Here is a 14,860-nt window from a genome sequence, read left to right on the forward strand (position 1 = left end):
TCCGGGCACATTCCGCGAATAAATGCAAGGATATTCGATCAATTCGGCTAGCTGCGTCCCTCATTGATCTTCATAATGCGAAACCCAGCATCCGCAGCACGCAAGCTTGAGATAAAGTAGGAACAAGTACGAAGACAATCGACCGTAAAATTTATCGGAAACAATCGATCGCAGAGATATACTCGTGCCTCGGATTATATACCATCAGATATTTATTGACAGGTATTAATCGTAAGTTTCGAGCGGAATGTTAGTCTGAGCACAAATCTTGATCGGTCAACGCGCGGCATTAAGCTATGATAGACAGCGGCAGGTGTTTTCCCACGTCGAAAGTATAGTGATCGAACGATGGATCGCCCGGCCAGGTTTGGATCGCGCATATACATAAACGGAAGGAACGGGTCACCTGCTCAAGGGGTTAAGAAGACGAATAAGCATTATTCATACCGCGTGAATGCTTATCCTTAAGTTATTCATCTCATGAATTAGTAAACACGATGAGGAGAAGCTCTGGCTCGCGCGCATCGGTGCATCCCTACAAGGAAGCTTACTAGAATATTAAGTCCAAACGAGATTCCCTTGTCTTTCATGCTTGCCTCGTCATCAGAAATTGCACCAATTAATTTTTAAATTAATTAATTAAAATTTTACTAATAATATCATCATAAGAATAATCTTTAGAGATCTCGAGAAATACTTGAGTGCGATACATTTTTTGTTAATAAAAACTTACAAAGAAATCAATTAAAATCTTTCAGGAAAAAAATAATCGTGGTGAGAAAAAGTCTTAAACTTTCCAAGGGATGCTGAGCGATATAGTTTCTTGATTAAAAATAGAACGTCAAACGCAAGTATTGTGCAATAAGTTCGTATATATCCCGTCTTTTTCGATCTTTCCGTTCAATAAAATTTTCAAAAAATTATCAAAGATATAGAAAAGTCTCAATTCCCTCGTTCAGAACCGCAAGTCTTCTATCTCGCGTTGGTAATATTTAAAAAGATGGAGGAAATGACTTTTAGCGCGCGGCGAGAACGAAATGGTTACCACTCGCTTCTCGTCACGGCCATCGTCCAAGTGCGAACACGGCTATAGGCTGGAAATAGATTACACACGTAATATTTCAAGCGTCGTAAATATATCCCCAGTTGCCGGTGCGATGTAAACCTTTGGTGCTCTTTCATCCTTTTTCCCTGCCGTTTCGTCTCGCGCCGCGACTGGCAGGGTTGCAACATCTAATTGAAATAAGAATTTTTGTGACAAGTATAGTCTCTTAAATTGGTCGCCCATCATTAAGAGTGGTGTCGCGACTCTAATTATCAGTGCGTAAACCTTGACACGTCGAGACGTTCTTAAATCTCTCGTGAACTTTGAAATATCGCCGAATTTGTAATGTAATAAAACGATTCATTTATATCAAATATCATTTGTCATTTTATTTTCTGTTTAAATATAAAATTTGATTTTTTATTTTTTTACAAATTAAACATTTAAATTAGTGGAAATAATCGTAGAAATAAGGAATGTGGTTATATATGAAGTTTCTTTTACAATGACAACAAAATAATAAAAAATATTGCCCGTATAAGGCAACTAAAACTTTGACATTAATAATATCTTGTAAAGAGCTTATATTTTCAATAAAGCTAGATAATTTGATGAAAAAAATAGTGTACAAGATATTATCAATATGTAGATAATTAAAGATATTTATAACATTTAAACATTAATAATTACATATAGATCTGTTAATTAATCTCAATAAAATTATCAAAAATGATTGGCAATGTTACATTGAGATATCAAAAAATTTATATATGTAAATGTATAAGTCAACATATATCAAAATCGAAAAATTCTTAACATAGGTAATTTTTTATAACAAATTAGTTCACAACATACTTGCATAATATGTTTAAATTGCAAAATTTTTTTGTTTGTGCAACAAACAAGATAAATTTTCTTGTGAAAATTGTTTTTGGATTATTTAACAAGGAGATACTACACATGTGAAAATAGTCTCAATTTAAGTCTTTGTTTCTTGTTGCTGTTCTTGTTGTTGTTGCTGTTGTCCTTCGTCGACGTCCCAATTTTCAACATCTGGCACTGGATAATTCCACGATTGGATTTTGGCGGATCCAAAAATCGCAAATATTACAAAAGCCATAATCTGGGAAACAATGGTAATCCAAAACGCAACTCTCCAACGCGCCATGGTATGCTGACATAAGAAAAAACGTAAATAATTGTATATACATGTTATATTGTATATTGTATAATGCAATACTAATCATAAAAAATAAACAAAAATAAATAAATAAAATAATAATAAAAACAATTGAATAAATAAAATATAAATTTTATAATACACGTATACGTGTTGCAAAATTTAATTATCAGGATTTTTTCTGAAAATTACTTTGATGATTACTTGGCAACATTTGAAATTACTTTGAAAATTACTTTACGATAAAAAGCAAATAATGTAACATTATATTATAAATCTCATTTTCTATTTCTTAATGTTACAATAAAGTTGAGTTTGCAGTTGATTGTGCAATTAGGATTCAATGTCTCTCGAAGAAAATGTCAACTTAACTTTCTTATCGGCCGTTCCACTTTCTGTAAAACTTCAGAAAAGTGGAATAACGCGAGGATAACTTATTAAAGATTCAAGAAATCGGCGATTATGTCACGCTGTTCTTAGCCTGACAATTCTTAATCGCGTTAATACTATTCTACAAGTGGCGTTAATAATGTTCACTCACTCCTTCCGCTACGAGAGCCCCGACTATCGGTGGTAGGATAAAGGCAGAGATGGTGCCTGGGGTATTTGTAATGCCCATGAGAATTCCTGCATAATTCGGGGCCAGGTCGTTCTGATTACAGAGGTGACCGACGAATATAGCACCACAGACTACTATGCTCAAAGTTAGCAACACAGTTGATGATACGCGATCGCAGCCAATGTACGCAATTATAACTAGAAAAATGCTAGGTGGTATGGCGCCTAGAAGAAAAAGAAATATTTTAGATATATTAGATATGATGTAGATTAAATATAATTAGCGTCTTTATTATGTATACAACTATAATAAATTGCGTTAACGTAAAATATATTTTTTTTAAATATATGATATATAAATGTAGAAATCAACAAGATGTGCTGTTATTGCAATGTGCTCTGATTTGATGTAAACATTACATAATCCGATTTTTAACAATGTTATTAGAGATAGCAATAAAATAATTACAATGCCACACTAATAAAAGAATTACAACGTACGCTACATTCTACATCGGCCAATTGCGCGAATTATGCAGAAAATTTGCAAACAATATCTCATCTTTATTTCATTAATATGTAAATTACATGTATATGTTCAAGTTTAAATTGTGTCATTATCATATTCGGCACAACTACTGGTGCCAAAAAAATAAGAAAGACAGATTTTTAATATTGTGTCTTTTTAATATTATATCCTATCATTATTATAAATAATCAATTAAAAAAAAAGCAATATAAAAAATTATTTTATATTTATTAAAAGATTAACCATTTTATTTTTATAGACATTCTAATATATATATTATCAAAAGTTATAATAATTTTGAGATGAATGTATTCTTTTTATTTGACGAAATTTAATTATAATTTTATTATAATTTTATTCCATAAAATTATTTAATTTGTTCCCTTTTTATTTTGAATAAAAGACAAGTATCTATTTTTTATACATATAATAAAGTCCATTTGAAATACGTACTTATGAATACAGCAATTTTACGAGCAACCGTCTGTGACCAATATCCCTTTTTTCGTCCCCAATCTAAAACTCTTCCAATTAGTGGATTAGTGAAAGCATTTATGAGATATGGTGTACAGACAATAGCGGCATTCTAAAAAACAGATTAAAAATATTTACACAATGTGATTTATACTTTATAACTATAAATTGTGTGCATAAAAGTCTACAGAATAAAATTAATACTGTAATGCAATATATATATATATATATATATATATATATATATATATATTATAAAATATATAATTTTCCATCTTTATATAATAATTTTATATTAATATAATAACGAGAGAAAATTTAACATTTTTAATCAATAATTTATATTTGTATAAAATAAAAACAAATTCTTATTTTCATTGTATACTTACCGATGAGATTTTGTATCGTAAAATCTTGCTCATGTAAAGCGGTAACTGGGTGAGTAAGAAATACCAGCAGAAATTCCCCAGAGTATTGGTGGCGATTAATGCTAAAAATGGCACCGACGTGAATATACTCTTCCACGGGATTTTCATCTTCGCGGAATTAGGCGTTCGATGACCGTACGAGCTCACAATTAATGATCTCTCCTGCTCTGTGATGTACTTTTGCTCTTCCGGGCAACCGGCGAAAAATATATAAAAGACAACGCACCAAATCAAGGGCAACGATCCGTGGATATAAAAAATAGCTTCCCAGCCCACGTAATTTAATATCATTCCTGAGGTAAGAATAGATATCACGGTGCCGAGCGACGTGCCGGCGTATATGATACCGACCCACGTGCTTTTCTCCTCGTACACAACCCATGTTCCCAGAAGAACATTCACTATAGGGAGATTCGCCGCGCTCACAAGACCGGTTAAAAATCTCACAGCGTACAGTACGTACAGTGAGCTCGCAATAACCGGTACCAATATCGTTAAGACCCCGTTCGCGAACACGCACAATAGCAAGACGATCTTGGTGTCGAATCTATGCACCGAAAAATAATATATAGTTGTTAGAGTTAAAATTAGAGTTAAAATTGGAGACCATATATTTATACTTTATGTAAATAATATCAATTTTTTTTAAATTTTATATACAATTAGAAATATTGTGCAATATTACAAAACACAAAATCTATTTACATAAAAAAAAATATAATTAGAAAAAAATATATAATTAAATTCTCTCTCCAGAAGCACTTACCGATCAGCCAAATATCCCGACGGAAACATACCGATAAGATATCCAGCAAAATATATGCTAATGACCAGACCTTGCTCACTTGACGTCCAGTCAAATGGACCGTCAATATCGGTGACTTCTCCGGGAGCTTCAAATTCTGGACATTCATCCGACCAATCTGGTACGCCAGGTTTTTTCTTCACCATGCCGATAATAGCCGTCGCGATATTCACTTTTAAACCGTAAATAATCATGTTCGCAATGCATAGCATTATAGCGAACAAATATCGTACGCGAATCTCTAAAATTATCATTGTAAGAGATAGTGTTAACATTGAGCGTGCAGATATAGTAATAACATGTTACGTCTAATAAACATCTTACGATTAATCAAGATTTTAAATATATATTCGAATTTTAACAAAAATTATTTTTAGGATATTAGTAACAATAATTTTCTGAAAGGGTATTTTGCCATCTATTTTAAAATAATTTATATATTAATTTGAAAATTATATAATATTATAATATTATGAATAACAATATAAATTATTCTACTCATTTTGCAATACAATTATATACATATATATATATAATATATATTACACAACACGTGAGCAGATATTATTTAAATAAATTATTAGAAGCTCTTATAGTTATAGATATATAAAATAACATAATGTATAAAAATAGAACAGTTTATCTGTTTAAACTGTATTAACCTAACAATTCTAACTCACAAAATGTAATAGAAAATAATATAACACGCATATATGCCTGTATATAAAATATGAATTTATTCATAGATTCACATACAAATAATTAATAATTTTTCCAAATAATACTATACTAAAAATTAATTTTTATATCTATAAATTTCAAAATTATTATACACGTTTATATTATCAATATTTCGGAGAAATACACGCATCATTGAACATTCAAGATAAATGATAATACGAGTGGAAAGCAATGATTTAGCATTTAAGTGTAAAACAGATAAATAAACAAATTTTTTTTATACTGCATATTCGAGATAACACACTCAAGAGATAAAAAATGATTGCTTGCAAAATTTCGTAGCATAGAGTAGAGTAGATATTAATAAAATGGAAAATATTTTTTTCCTTACCCATCGTTCTGAATATTGAATGTGACCTCGGTTAATGAGTCGATGACATTGATGACCATCACATTTCAAATCGCTACGCCAGTGTCGCTGTATTCGTGTCGTTTGTTTTCGTATATCGACACGTTCACCAGCTCAGAATTTCACGCGACTACGCTCGCACATTCAACAGCTCGATGGCGACTATCGAAGTATATCACTGACGAAGAGACGGCACCCATGTGAAATCTACACTCAGATTCCTCCTCCACGAATTTCTTTTTTAGACTTGTATAAGCCGACCCGACGAGTTATACTACTATCGATGCGAGATTACAAGCTGCAGCGAGAGCGAAGACTGCCACCCATTCGCAAAGTCAATAGTTCGATGCTTTACGACCTTACATATACAATTCTGATAAATACATACTGACGATAACAGTTACGTGCATATATTAAAGGCTACAATGTTGCTACGCGGAACAAAAAAATTTTTTTTCATTAAGTGACGTTTCATATAAAAGGCAGATGTTCTATGAATATTCCTTTCATATTCATTACGTAACTATATACTATATGTATATAATAAACATTATCAGTTTAATAATTATGTTTATCATACTTGAGCAATGTATGACATTTTTTTAATTTTAATGTCGTATCTTTAATAAATATATTTGTTTGCGAGACAATGTTCTTACCTAAATTTTTTGTACAATATATAATCTAATAATCTCTATGAATGATGCAATATTTGTTAAGAATTTAAAAATGCAATGATACCGCAAAATACAAATTTTTTTACACTTTTTGCATCTTATCAATATTCAAATTTCGATTTATAAAACTGATATGTTTAAAACATTTGCTCGATATTTACACGGTATTTCAAAATTATCGCCGTTAAAATTACAAAATTAATTTTTCTTTTAGCGTAAAAAAAATTGATTAATTTACAAATCAAAAATCTATCGAGATGAAATATTTCAGCTAAAAGTCTTCTTTAAATTCAGAAAAAATCAGATTGGATAAGTCATTAATTTCGAGACACTCTATATAAAAAAACGCGGGAGACGTAAATAGAATATGTACAGTAGATAAAGCCATCACAGTGATAGAGAAATGATAAAAGGCGGACAAGGAGAATTCTTGGACTGACGCGTGCAGGCGTGGTACCAGACTTAACTAAACATACCAGACTGATATAACGGAACGCGTGAGCTGTGCTACAAAAGGAAGTTCGACACGAATTGACCGACGGTCACGCAGTTACTAAACTAGATTATGGAAACGAACGCGTTTTAACTTTCAGTAATTCGAACCATGAGTGGTAGTGGTTCCATAATACAGAACAAGACCGCTTTGTATTTGCCATGTCATTATGATGTAAATGTGAATGATTTAAGCAACGTGTCTTTTGCATCTGTTGCTGCATATTTCAAATGCATTATGTTGCAATAGATTTTACAAAATTGTGCGCTTAATCATAAAAATTTCAACAAATAAGCTACCGACCTTGTTGCTAAAGAAACTGTGTGTATTATACTACTGCACTGTATAATGAAATTATAAATAAAAATAACAAAAAATAACATCTAACTAATTTGTAATGAATAACAATGAATGTGAAATAAAATAATAAATAATTGATGAAAATATTAGCAGTTTAACATACTTACACATATAACTATAACTAGTTTATTTTCAAGGTGATCCTGCGAGGTCGCTCGACGATTTTTTTCGTCCGTTGAAAATGGAATGGAATTCCGACGAGACAACAACACACAGACACCACTTCTCTAACAAACCGGTTTCGACGATAATGGTATGTCTGTATATTCACACGCCGTTACTTGCGCGATAATTAAAGCCGAGTGTGCCTCTATTTTGATTACACAAACGTCGACGATGTTTCGTCTCTCCGCTACCAGTTTCGACGGCAAGGTCTTACTCGCGTGATATCCAACGTGAATGTTTCGCTTGCTATCACGATGAGTAGCCGGGGCACCGGGGCTCTCAAGTCCCTTCCTCTTGTTGCGACACGGTATACGGTACATTCTTAAGAGATATCAGTCGGCGAGAGACGCCGCGCTTAATGTTTACGGGCTGAGGATAATGGGATCTCCCCAGTGAGCCCGTGTCCAGACAGGGATGAGAAACGTCCCGGAGCGCATCCTGGGACGACCTCCCGCCGATCACGACAACAGTCTACTAACGGATATCCAGACATATCTGTAACGCCCACCGAATTATACTCAACACGCACGCGTCATCCTTTTCCGTTCACCGAATCGAGATAAACTAGGTAGATTGCGATAATAATTGCCGCGCGCGAAGAATTATCTTCCCGTTCATTATGTGCATTGTGCATTGTTCATATCAGATGTCGTTCAAAAAAAACAAACGAGTTTCTTACGTAAATCTATATACACTTTATTTTGACACAGCCATGGGTTTGAATGATTTTTGACAACAGCGAAGTTTTTTAAATATTTGAAGAAAATTATTATTGAATATTTTAAACATGTTTATGATTTTTGCTGCGAATATATAAAAATATAATAATTCACTCTTAAAAAATAAATAGTTTTATATAATAAAATGTAACGATAAAAAAGGAGAGAAAAATTATAAAATAATAATTATACGTAATCATCCAGCTAGTTTTAAAGATGAATATTATATATTATGTATCATTGATATCTCATTCCATGCATATCAAAAATTCGCATATTAGTGCATAATTATCGCAGATTGTATATATAATAAAAATGTATCTATTTATTAAACATAGATAATATGAATATAAATACATATTCGTCATATAAATAATCGACGTTGCAATTGATCTATGTGTCACTTCTTTAATATTGGCTAAATTTGTAAAACATTTTATATTTAAAGAATCCTCCTTTTCTCTTCTTAAATTTCAAATAGAACCAATCCATATTCAAATCTGATCGGATATTTCGAGATAATGAGTTTATGTGGGTCAACCTATGACGCCGCAATAACTCGAGTTTTATGTAACACGCTTATTATAAAACAATCTATATACGAATGAGCGTAGCAAAAAGCACACTTTGACCCTCAACTCTTTATCTCGCATTCGATTTTCATACAATAATACTTTCATTCACGCAGCATCAGCAACCGAGATTTTTAACGCAACATCACCGCACGTGATGTCGTATTTTTTTCTCGCGGTGCAAAACCGCACACGGTTTCTGCACACATTCGATGGGCAATCGGCGAACGCAAAACATTCGGTGGACAATATAACGACCCCGCACCGGTCATCACAATATTTTTACCAGACCGCGGTTTCTCTTTCGTGTGGTAAGCATGTGACAAGCGTGACGAAACGTTCGTAGAAACGAGAAGCGTGCGGAACGGAAGTGGTTGCCGCAGCAGATCTCACGACGACGAGGACGAGGACGACGACGAAGCTTGGAGACGCACGAGTTGCCATCATCCTTGCGTCTCTTCTGGGCTTATTCGGCCCAGCGCACATCTGCATTCGTGCCCGGGGTGAATGCTCGCGCTGCGTACCTGTGCTGGAGGAATATGGCAGGTCGAGAGAGAAGGGTGCCGGCGAATCCACTCGAGAAAATGCAAAGCTTCTCGCGCATACCGATAAAAATGGATACGTCGCGGCATCCGAGACAAGTGGAGAAAAAAAGGAAATCTAGAGAAAAAGAGAGAAAGAGAGAGAGGAAAAATGCGGGTAAAAAAAGCGGAAAGTGCACTCGAAACCTAGAGAGAAACGTCGGAGGGAACGACATTTTGCGTCGATTAAAGAGACACGAAGGACTCTCGGGATGGCGACGGAATAATAGCGTCGATATCGCGCGGTCGGTCGGTTAGTTATTTGTGAAAATCTCGGAACGGGTTTGTGGACCCGAACGTGAGAAGGATTCGGACACTTCAACTGGTTTGTATTGTTCAGGACGTTTCGGGCCTGCTGACTCTGTCCGCAGTGTAAACGCACAGCTCTCGAGACCGTACAGCTACTTCCAGACCCGTCGGAGACCTGGCTATTCCAGTCGAATACCAATTAGCTATTGCTGCTGCTGCTGCAGGTTGAAGCGGTTTGACTAACGAGCGAGACACTCCGAACGTTCTTTAATTTTTCTCCCTCCGTTACTCCGGACCACCTACAAGGAAAAGATGTCAAACGGATGTCAAATTGAGCGCTGTATATATTATATATTCGTTTTAGTCGATCCATTCACTCATTATTCATGATTTGTTACATCAATTCTAATTAAAATGTGTGACACTGAAAAATTTATTTGTCACAATTCGCAAGATAAATTATGAAATTATACGGTAATAAAATCAAACAGACATCCATCACATATTAATCAAATATTTCAAAGTAAACAACAAATGTTCAATAAAATTCTTCTTGAACAGAGATGTTGATGTGTTATTTTTATTTCCCATTGTTACGCGATGAATAATAAAAGAATATAAGCAATAAAGTAATTTAGAAAAATAGATAGAAAATTTTAATATATACTTAAATTTCAATACACCTCGTGAGATCGACATAAATTTCCAAAGAAATCGCTTCGAACCGAGTTATCTATATAGATATCGCCTATGGAGAGGACTAATTTGCAAATCAGAGGAAACGATTTTCAAACGAGGATGCAACGCGCGCGCTTGAGGAAGAAATAACGCGGCAGATCGAAGGTAATGCATCATCTCGCACGCGTCCTATCTTTCGTGAAAAATCTCCGCGCGCGTTTTCCGCATCGTATTCAAATGAAACAGGAGGCAGAGTAGTATCCATCCCGCTCGAACGAAGGAGCGCATATATATATATATATATATACACGCGCGGCATACATTTTGTTTCGCGAGATGAAAAAGGGGGATGAAGGGGGAGGAAAAAAAGATAGAAAATACACATACGCGGGAGAGACGAAGAGATGATATATGCGGACATTAGTTATACACGAGATGTATGAGGTTTCGCGTGGCGTCACTCTGCCACTGTCAGATTCCGGCCGCGGTGCTCTCTTCTCTCCCGACATAATCGGAACGACCCATATTTCCCAGCCGCAATGCGTCAAGCCACGTTGCCGTGCGATTCACCCCCGCGTGCTTTCGTACCTTCATTTTTCACTCAACCGCTCTCTCTCTCTCTTTCTCGCTCTCGTGATCCCCAAATTCACCTTCCGTGTCGTCGCCACCGCGAACGTCTACCGCGTTTTCGTTCTCTTCTTCCCTTACCAGCACGTCTCACGACGTCGTCGCGACAATTGTACATCGCTTCCGGTAAAATTCTCCGTAGAATACGGAAACCCCCTTCCCTCTTCTTTCACCGATCGAGAGACGAATCGATTCGCGAAAATGCCGCCGGCACAAGCGAACGACAGTCAAAGCGTCATAGCAAATATTGGCCGAGCATTTTCTATCTATTTTGACACTACGAGCGTACCTACTTTGATAAGTGAGCCGATACGTGAAGCAGTAAAACAGAAATTTACGGTCACTCGCTGAGTTTTTGCTACGGAAAAAAAAAATAAAGAGAAAATTCGAATGAAAAATTAATGCATAATATAAGAAATAAATATTTTGAACATTTACGCAGAATTACAAATTTAGCTCTCTTACTGAATTGTCAGTTTATTTTTTAATTTTAAATTTTTTCATGCATTTCTTTTATTTTAAATTTATATACAGTTAGGAGACCTATTTTTTTTTATTTAACCAGTCGTGATTATGCAATATTTTGTTATTACATTCTTGGAATCTCTCTCGTATAGCGGTGTTATGTTGGCGCATCAATATATGAATATATGTAGATACTATAACCAGAGCTGCTGGAAAACCTTTCTTGTAGAAGAGTATTGGATTATATTGGAGGCAGAGAGAGAGAGGACAGGCAGTGCTACCCTGATGAAGACCGTCGATATCGATTTTTCGTTAGAGAATGAAAAATGCAGCCGTTGCTTCGTAAAATATGTGCACTTTATCTTACGCGTTAGGAAATGTATGCGTCACGACATTACGCAGACGATGGCGCTATTGAACGGCCATAAAACGTTTGTTTGTTCGGCGAGTTTACACAGCTTTCATAGTTCAACGGCAGCCGTTGGTCGACCGACTGTCACTGAATGAAATGCTAACGATGATGGACGACCACGCGAGGATCTCTTTCTTCCGTTTGATCTGTAGGGAGAAAAGAGAGGGGACGTCAGTAATTTGTAGGCAGTAGCCGAGTTATCGAGAAGTTGCGCTTTTTTAAAAAATACCCTGCAATTAGACGTGATTTGCATCACAACTTTGACATAAATCCGCCATGCGTCAAGAAGATATTATTATTCATATGTACGGTTATTAATACGTACATATACATATATATATACGTAAGTCGCGGAAATCGCGTTGATATTTACTTCCGTATATTGGATTGTAATTTTTTTAACAATATCAAATTTATATAATTTATAATCTAATGATTCTATGAGATGTCATGTATTATTAAATAATATTAATGATCAAAAAGAATCTTAAAAGGCCAATACATGAGCTAAAGAATAGTTATTATTATACATAAAATATTACATATGTTTCTTCAACTAATTAGTCAAGTAAACGTTTCGACTGTCACAGCAATCTTTATCAATATATTCAATTTACATAAAATAACAATATAAAAATCATGAGAAAATTATAGTTATACAATAAAACATTGAGAAATAGTAAGTTATAACAATAAAATAAGAATTAAAGCGATCAGGTTTTTGTCGTTAATATCGATGTTTGGCACATAATGAACAGCATATTTTCTCGAAGTAGTAATATTTATATTCAACCTAATCTTCGGATGATACAGACTAATAAACATATGTAATATTTTATGATAGTAACGATTCTTTAGCTCTTATATTGACTTTTAAGATTCTTTTTGTTTTATATTTAAGAGCGTTAATATTATAATATTAATGATGTTTAGTAATATTAACATTTTTTATAAGAGAATTTTTGATAAAGGTATATAAATTTTTTTCTTTCACATTTAAGATGTGAATATATAAAATGAACATATATAATGCTAAAACATTATTGTTAAGAGATATCGTGTACTCATTTGTGACAATTGTTCGAATTGTTTGAAACGAAGAGCGTCTGTACATTTTTGTAGGTAAATAGCACGTATTTTTTATTCTTTGCGACTCGTTTTTTATAATGTCTACGTGCACTTGACATCCTTACGAATATGCGTGACATACATTTAACGGAGTGCAGAATAATTCGTTGTTTCATTGCAATTGTCAGTACCTAATTGCCATAAAACGTAATTGCGACACAAGTGGCGACACAAAAAGGTATTATGAGATATCAATGACGGGAAATAGATCAATATTCATAAGCTTGGTATAAAAATGCTCTCGTTGCGCCAGAATGTCACAAGTCTAATCGAAGACATCTCAACAAAGACATATCTCAACAATGCGTGCGATATTTGCGTATCTACTCGTCGCCGTGGCTTGCGCCATGATCAAAGAGGCTGTGAGTATTAATATTATATAGGAAAGAAATTTTCAATTTTCTGCCGGTAGATTTCTCTTCTGTAAAATGAAGAGTCGTATTCCAGAAAGTTTGATATATTTCAACTCGCATCTTACAATATATCTATTCTTTCCCGACAGAATTCGACACCAGGATTTTACGAATTTCTTCAAAATTGTCCGTTATTTAGTCATTTTTTCCCAAATTGCTGCTGCAGCAGTAATACAAGCTGCTGTCCGACAACGACAACGACAACAACAATGGCAACCACAACGCAGCCAAACAACACAACCATGACGGAAGAAAGCGCAGGGCTATTCCACTATATTCTATCGGCTTGTCCTCAGATATTAAGTACAATGCGACGCGAGAAAGCATACGTACATAAGCTGAGACTATAATATAATACCATATAATATACATACGCACATATTGTACATTATATTATTCATCGTGTGCTATGTATTATTTATTATATACCGTAAGATGAATAATACAATGTATGTGCGTAAACATACTATCAAAAACTGCCTAGTATGATTAAATATTATCGTTAAGTCTCAAACGCCAAGTTTAACATATATTTATTTAAATATTAATATAAAGATATGTAGGTAATATATCAGCATTCATTATAAAATAAATTATTTATTCATTGAAAATACAATAAAAATATAAAATGGAAGAAATTTTAATAGTTATTATTTATATTACACACATTATATTTTTATATATTATCAATTTCTCTCTATCCCCCTTTTTACTATTTCTTACGTGCGAATATATTCCCCAAGAATTTCACGTAAAATGTGAAGGAAGTGATTCATCAATTTAGATAATTAATGATCGGATAATACTTCATTGAATATTCATGATGCAAATGTCAAAGAGCCACGGCGATATCGATTTCACGTTGATAGAGTTTTATGTGCGTTAATAAAGAAGCAACTGTCGCATTTAATATTTGTACATCTGGATTGTACGCGATAAATTAATTATCAACACAACTTATAAATTTACGCGTTAATGAGAGCGACGACAAAACTAGCAATAAACTCGTTGTAAATTCGTCTACGATGACACTTAACAAGACGTAGAATGGGAATAGAAATAGAAAGCAAGCGTTTATTGCGTCTCTTTCTTTGAAGAGAAAACATCTGATCGATTCAAGTGTCCATCTATTTTTTTCTAAAGACCGACACGGAGGAAATCTGTAATGCAACGCCTCTTATTGCGAGATCGTCGAAATATAATAGCGTGTCA

The 14,860-nt window shown here is 34.1% G+C and overlaps 2 protein-coding genes across 4 annotated transcripts in view; one reads left to right on the forward strand and one right to left on the reverse strand.

Annotated features, from left to right (window-relative positions):
* Positions 1 to 14,860, forward strand: part of Ten-m (teneurin transmembrane protein Ten-m) — a 521,036-nt gene that overhangs the window by 78,102 nt on the left and 428,074 nt on the right. The gene's annotated exons all lie outside the window — the stretch shown is intronic.
* On the reverse strand, positions 1,717 to 8,274 carry LOC114933156 (dietary and metabolic glutamate transporter-like). 3 transcript variants are annotated; one of them, XM_029305638.2, is made up of 7 exons: positions 7,747 to 8,274; positions 6,092 to 6,467; positions 4,981 to 5,260; positions 4,176 to 4,761; positions 3,766 to 3,898; positions 2,767 to 3,008; positions 1,717 to 2,219 (listed from the first exon to the last, which is right to left on the reverse strand). In XM_029305638.2, the coding sequence occupies exons 2-7, from the start codon at positions 6,093 to 6,095 to the stop codon at positions 2,025 to 2,027; spliced, it is 1,440 nt and encodes a 479-aa protein (XP_029161471.1). In that variant the 5' UTR covers positions 6,096 to 6,467; positions 7,747 to 8,274; the 3' UTR covers positions 1,717 to 2,024. The 3 variants fall into 3 exon arrangements, with proteins under 3 accessions (XP_029161471.1, XP_029161470.1, XP_085340169.1); XM_029305637.2 differs by lacking the exon at positions 7,747 to 8,274 and adding an exon at positions 7,263 to 7,687; XM_085484043.1 differs by lacking the exon at positions 7,747 to 8,274 and adding an exon at positions 7,263 to 7,687 and having other exon boundaries at positions 6,092 to 6,540.

The sequence above is a fragment of the Nylanderia fulva genome, unplaced genomic scaffold (assembly GCF_048542155.1).
Source record: "Nylanderia fulva isolate GAGA-0341 unplaced genomic scaffold, ASM4854215v1 Scaffold29, whole genome shotgun sequence".
Lineage (NCBI taxonomy): Eukaryota > Metazoa > Arthropoda > Insecta > Hymenoptera > Formicidae > Nylanderia > Nylanderia fulva.

Excerpts from the sequence above, each read along its gene's own strand:
- LOC114933156 (XM_029305638.2), bottom strand. Across the intron at positions 3,899-4,175 it reads TACGATACAAAATCTCATCG|AATGCCGCTATTGTCTGTAC; the intron begins GTAAGTATACAA and ends TCTGTTTTTTAG. Across the intron at positions 2,220-2,766 it reads GGGCTCTCGTAGCGGAAGGA|CATACCATGGCGCGTTGGAG; the intron begins GTGAGTGAACAT and ends TTCTTATGTCAG.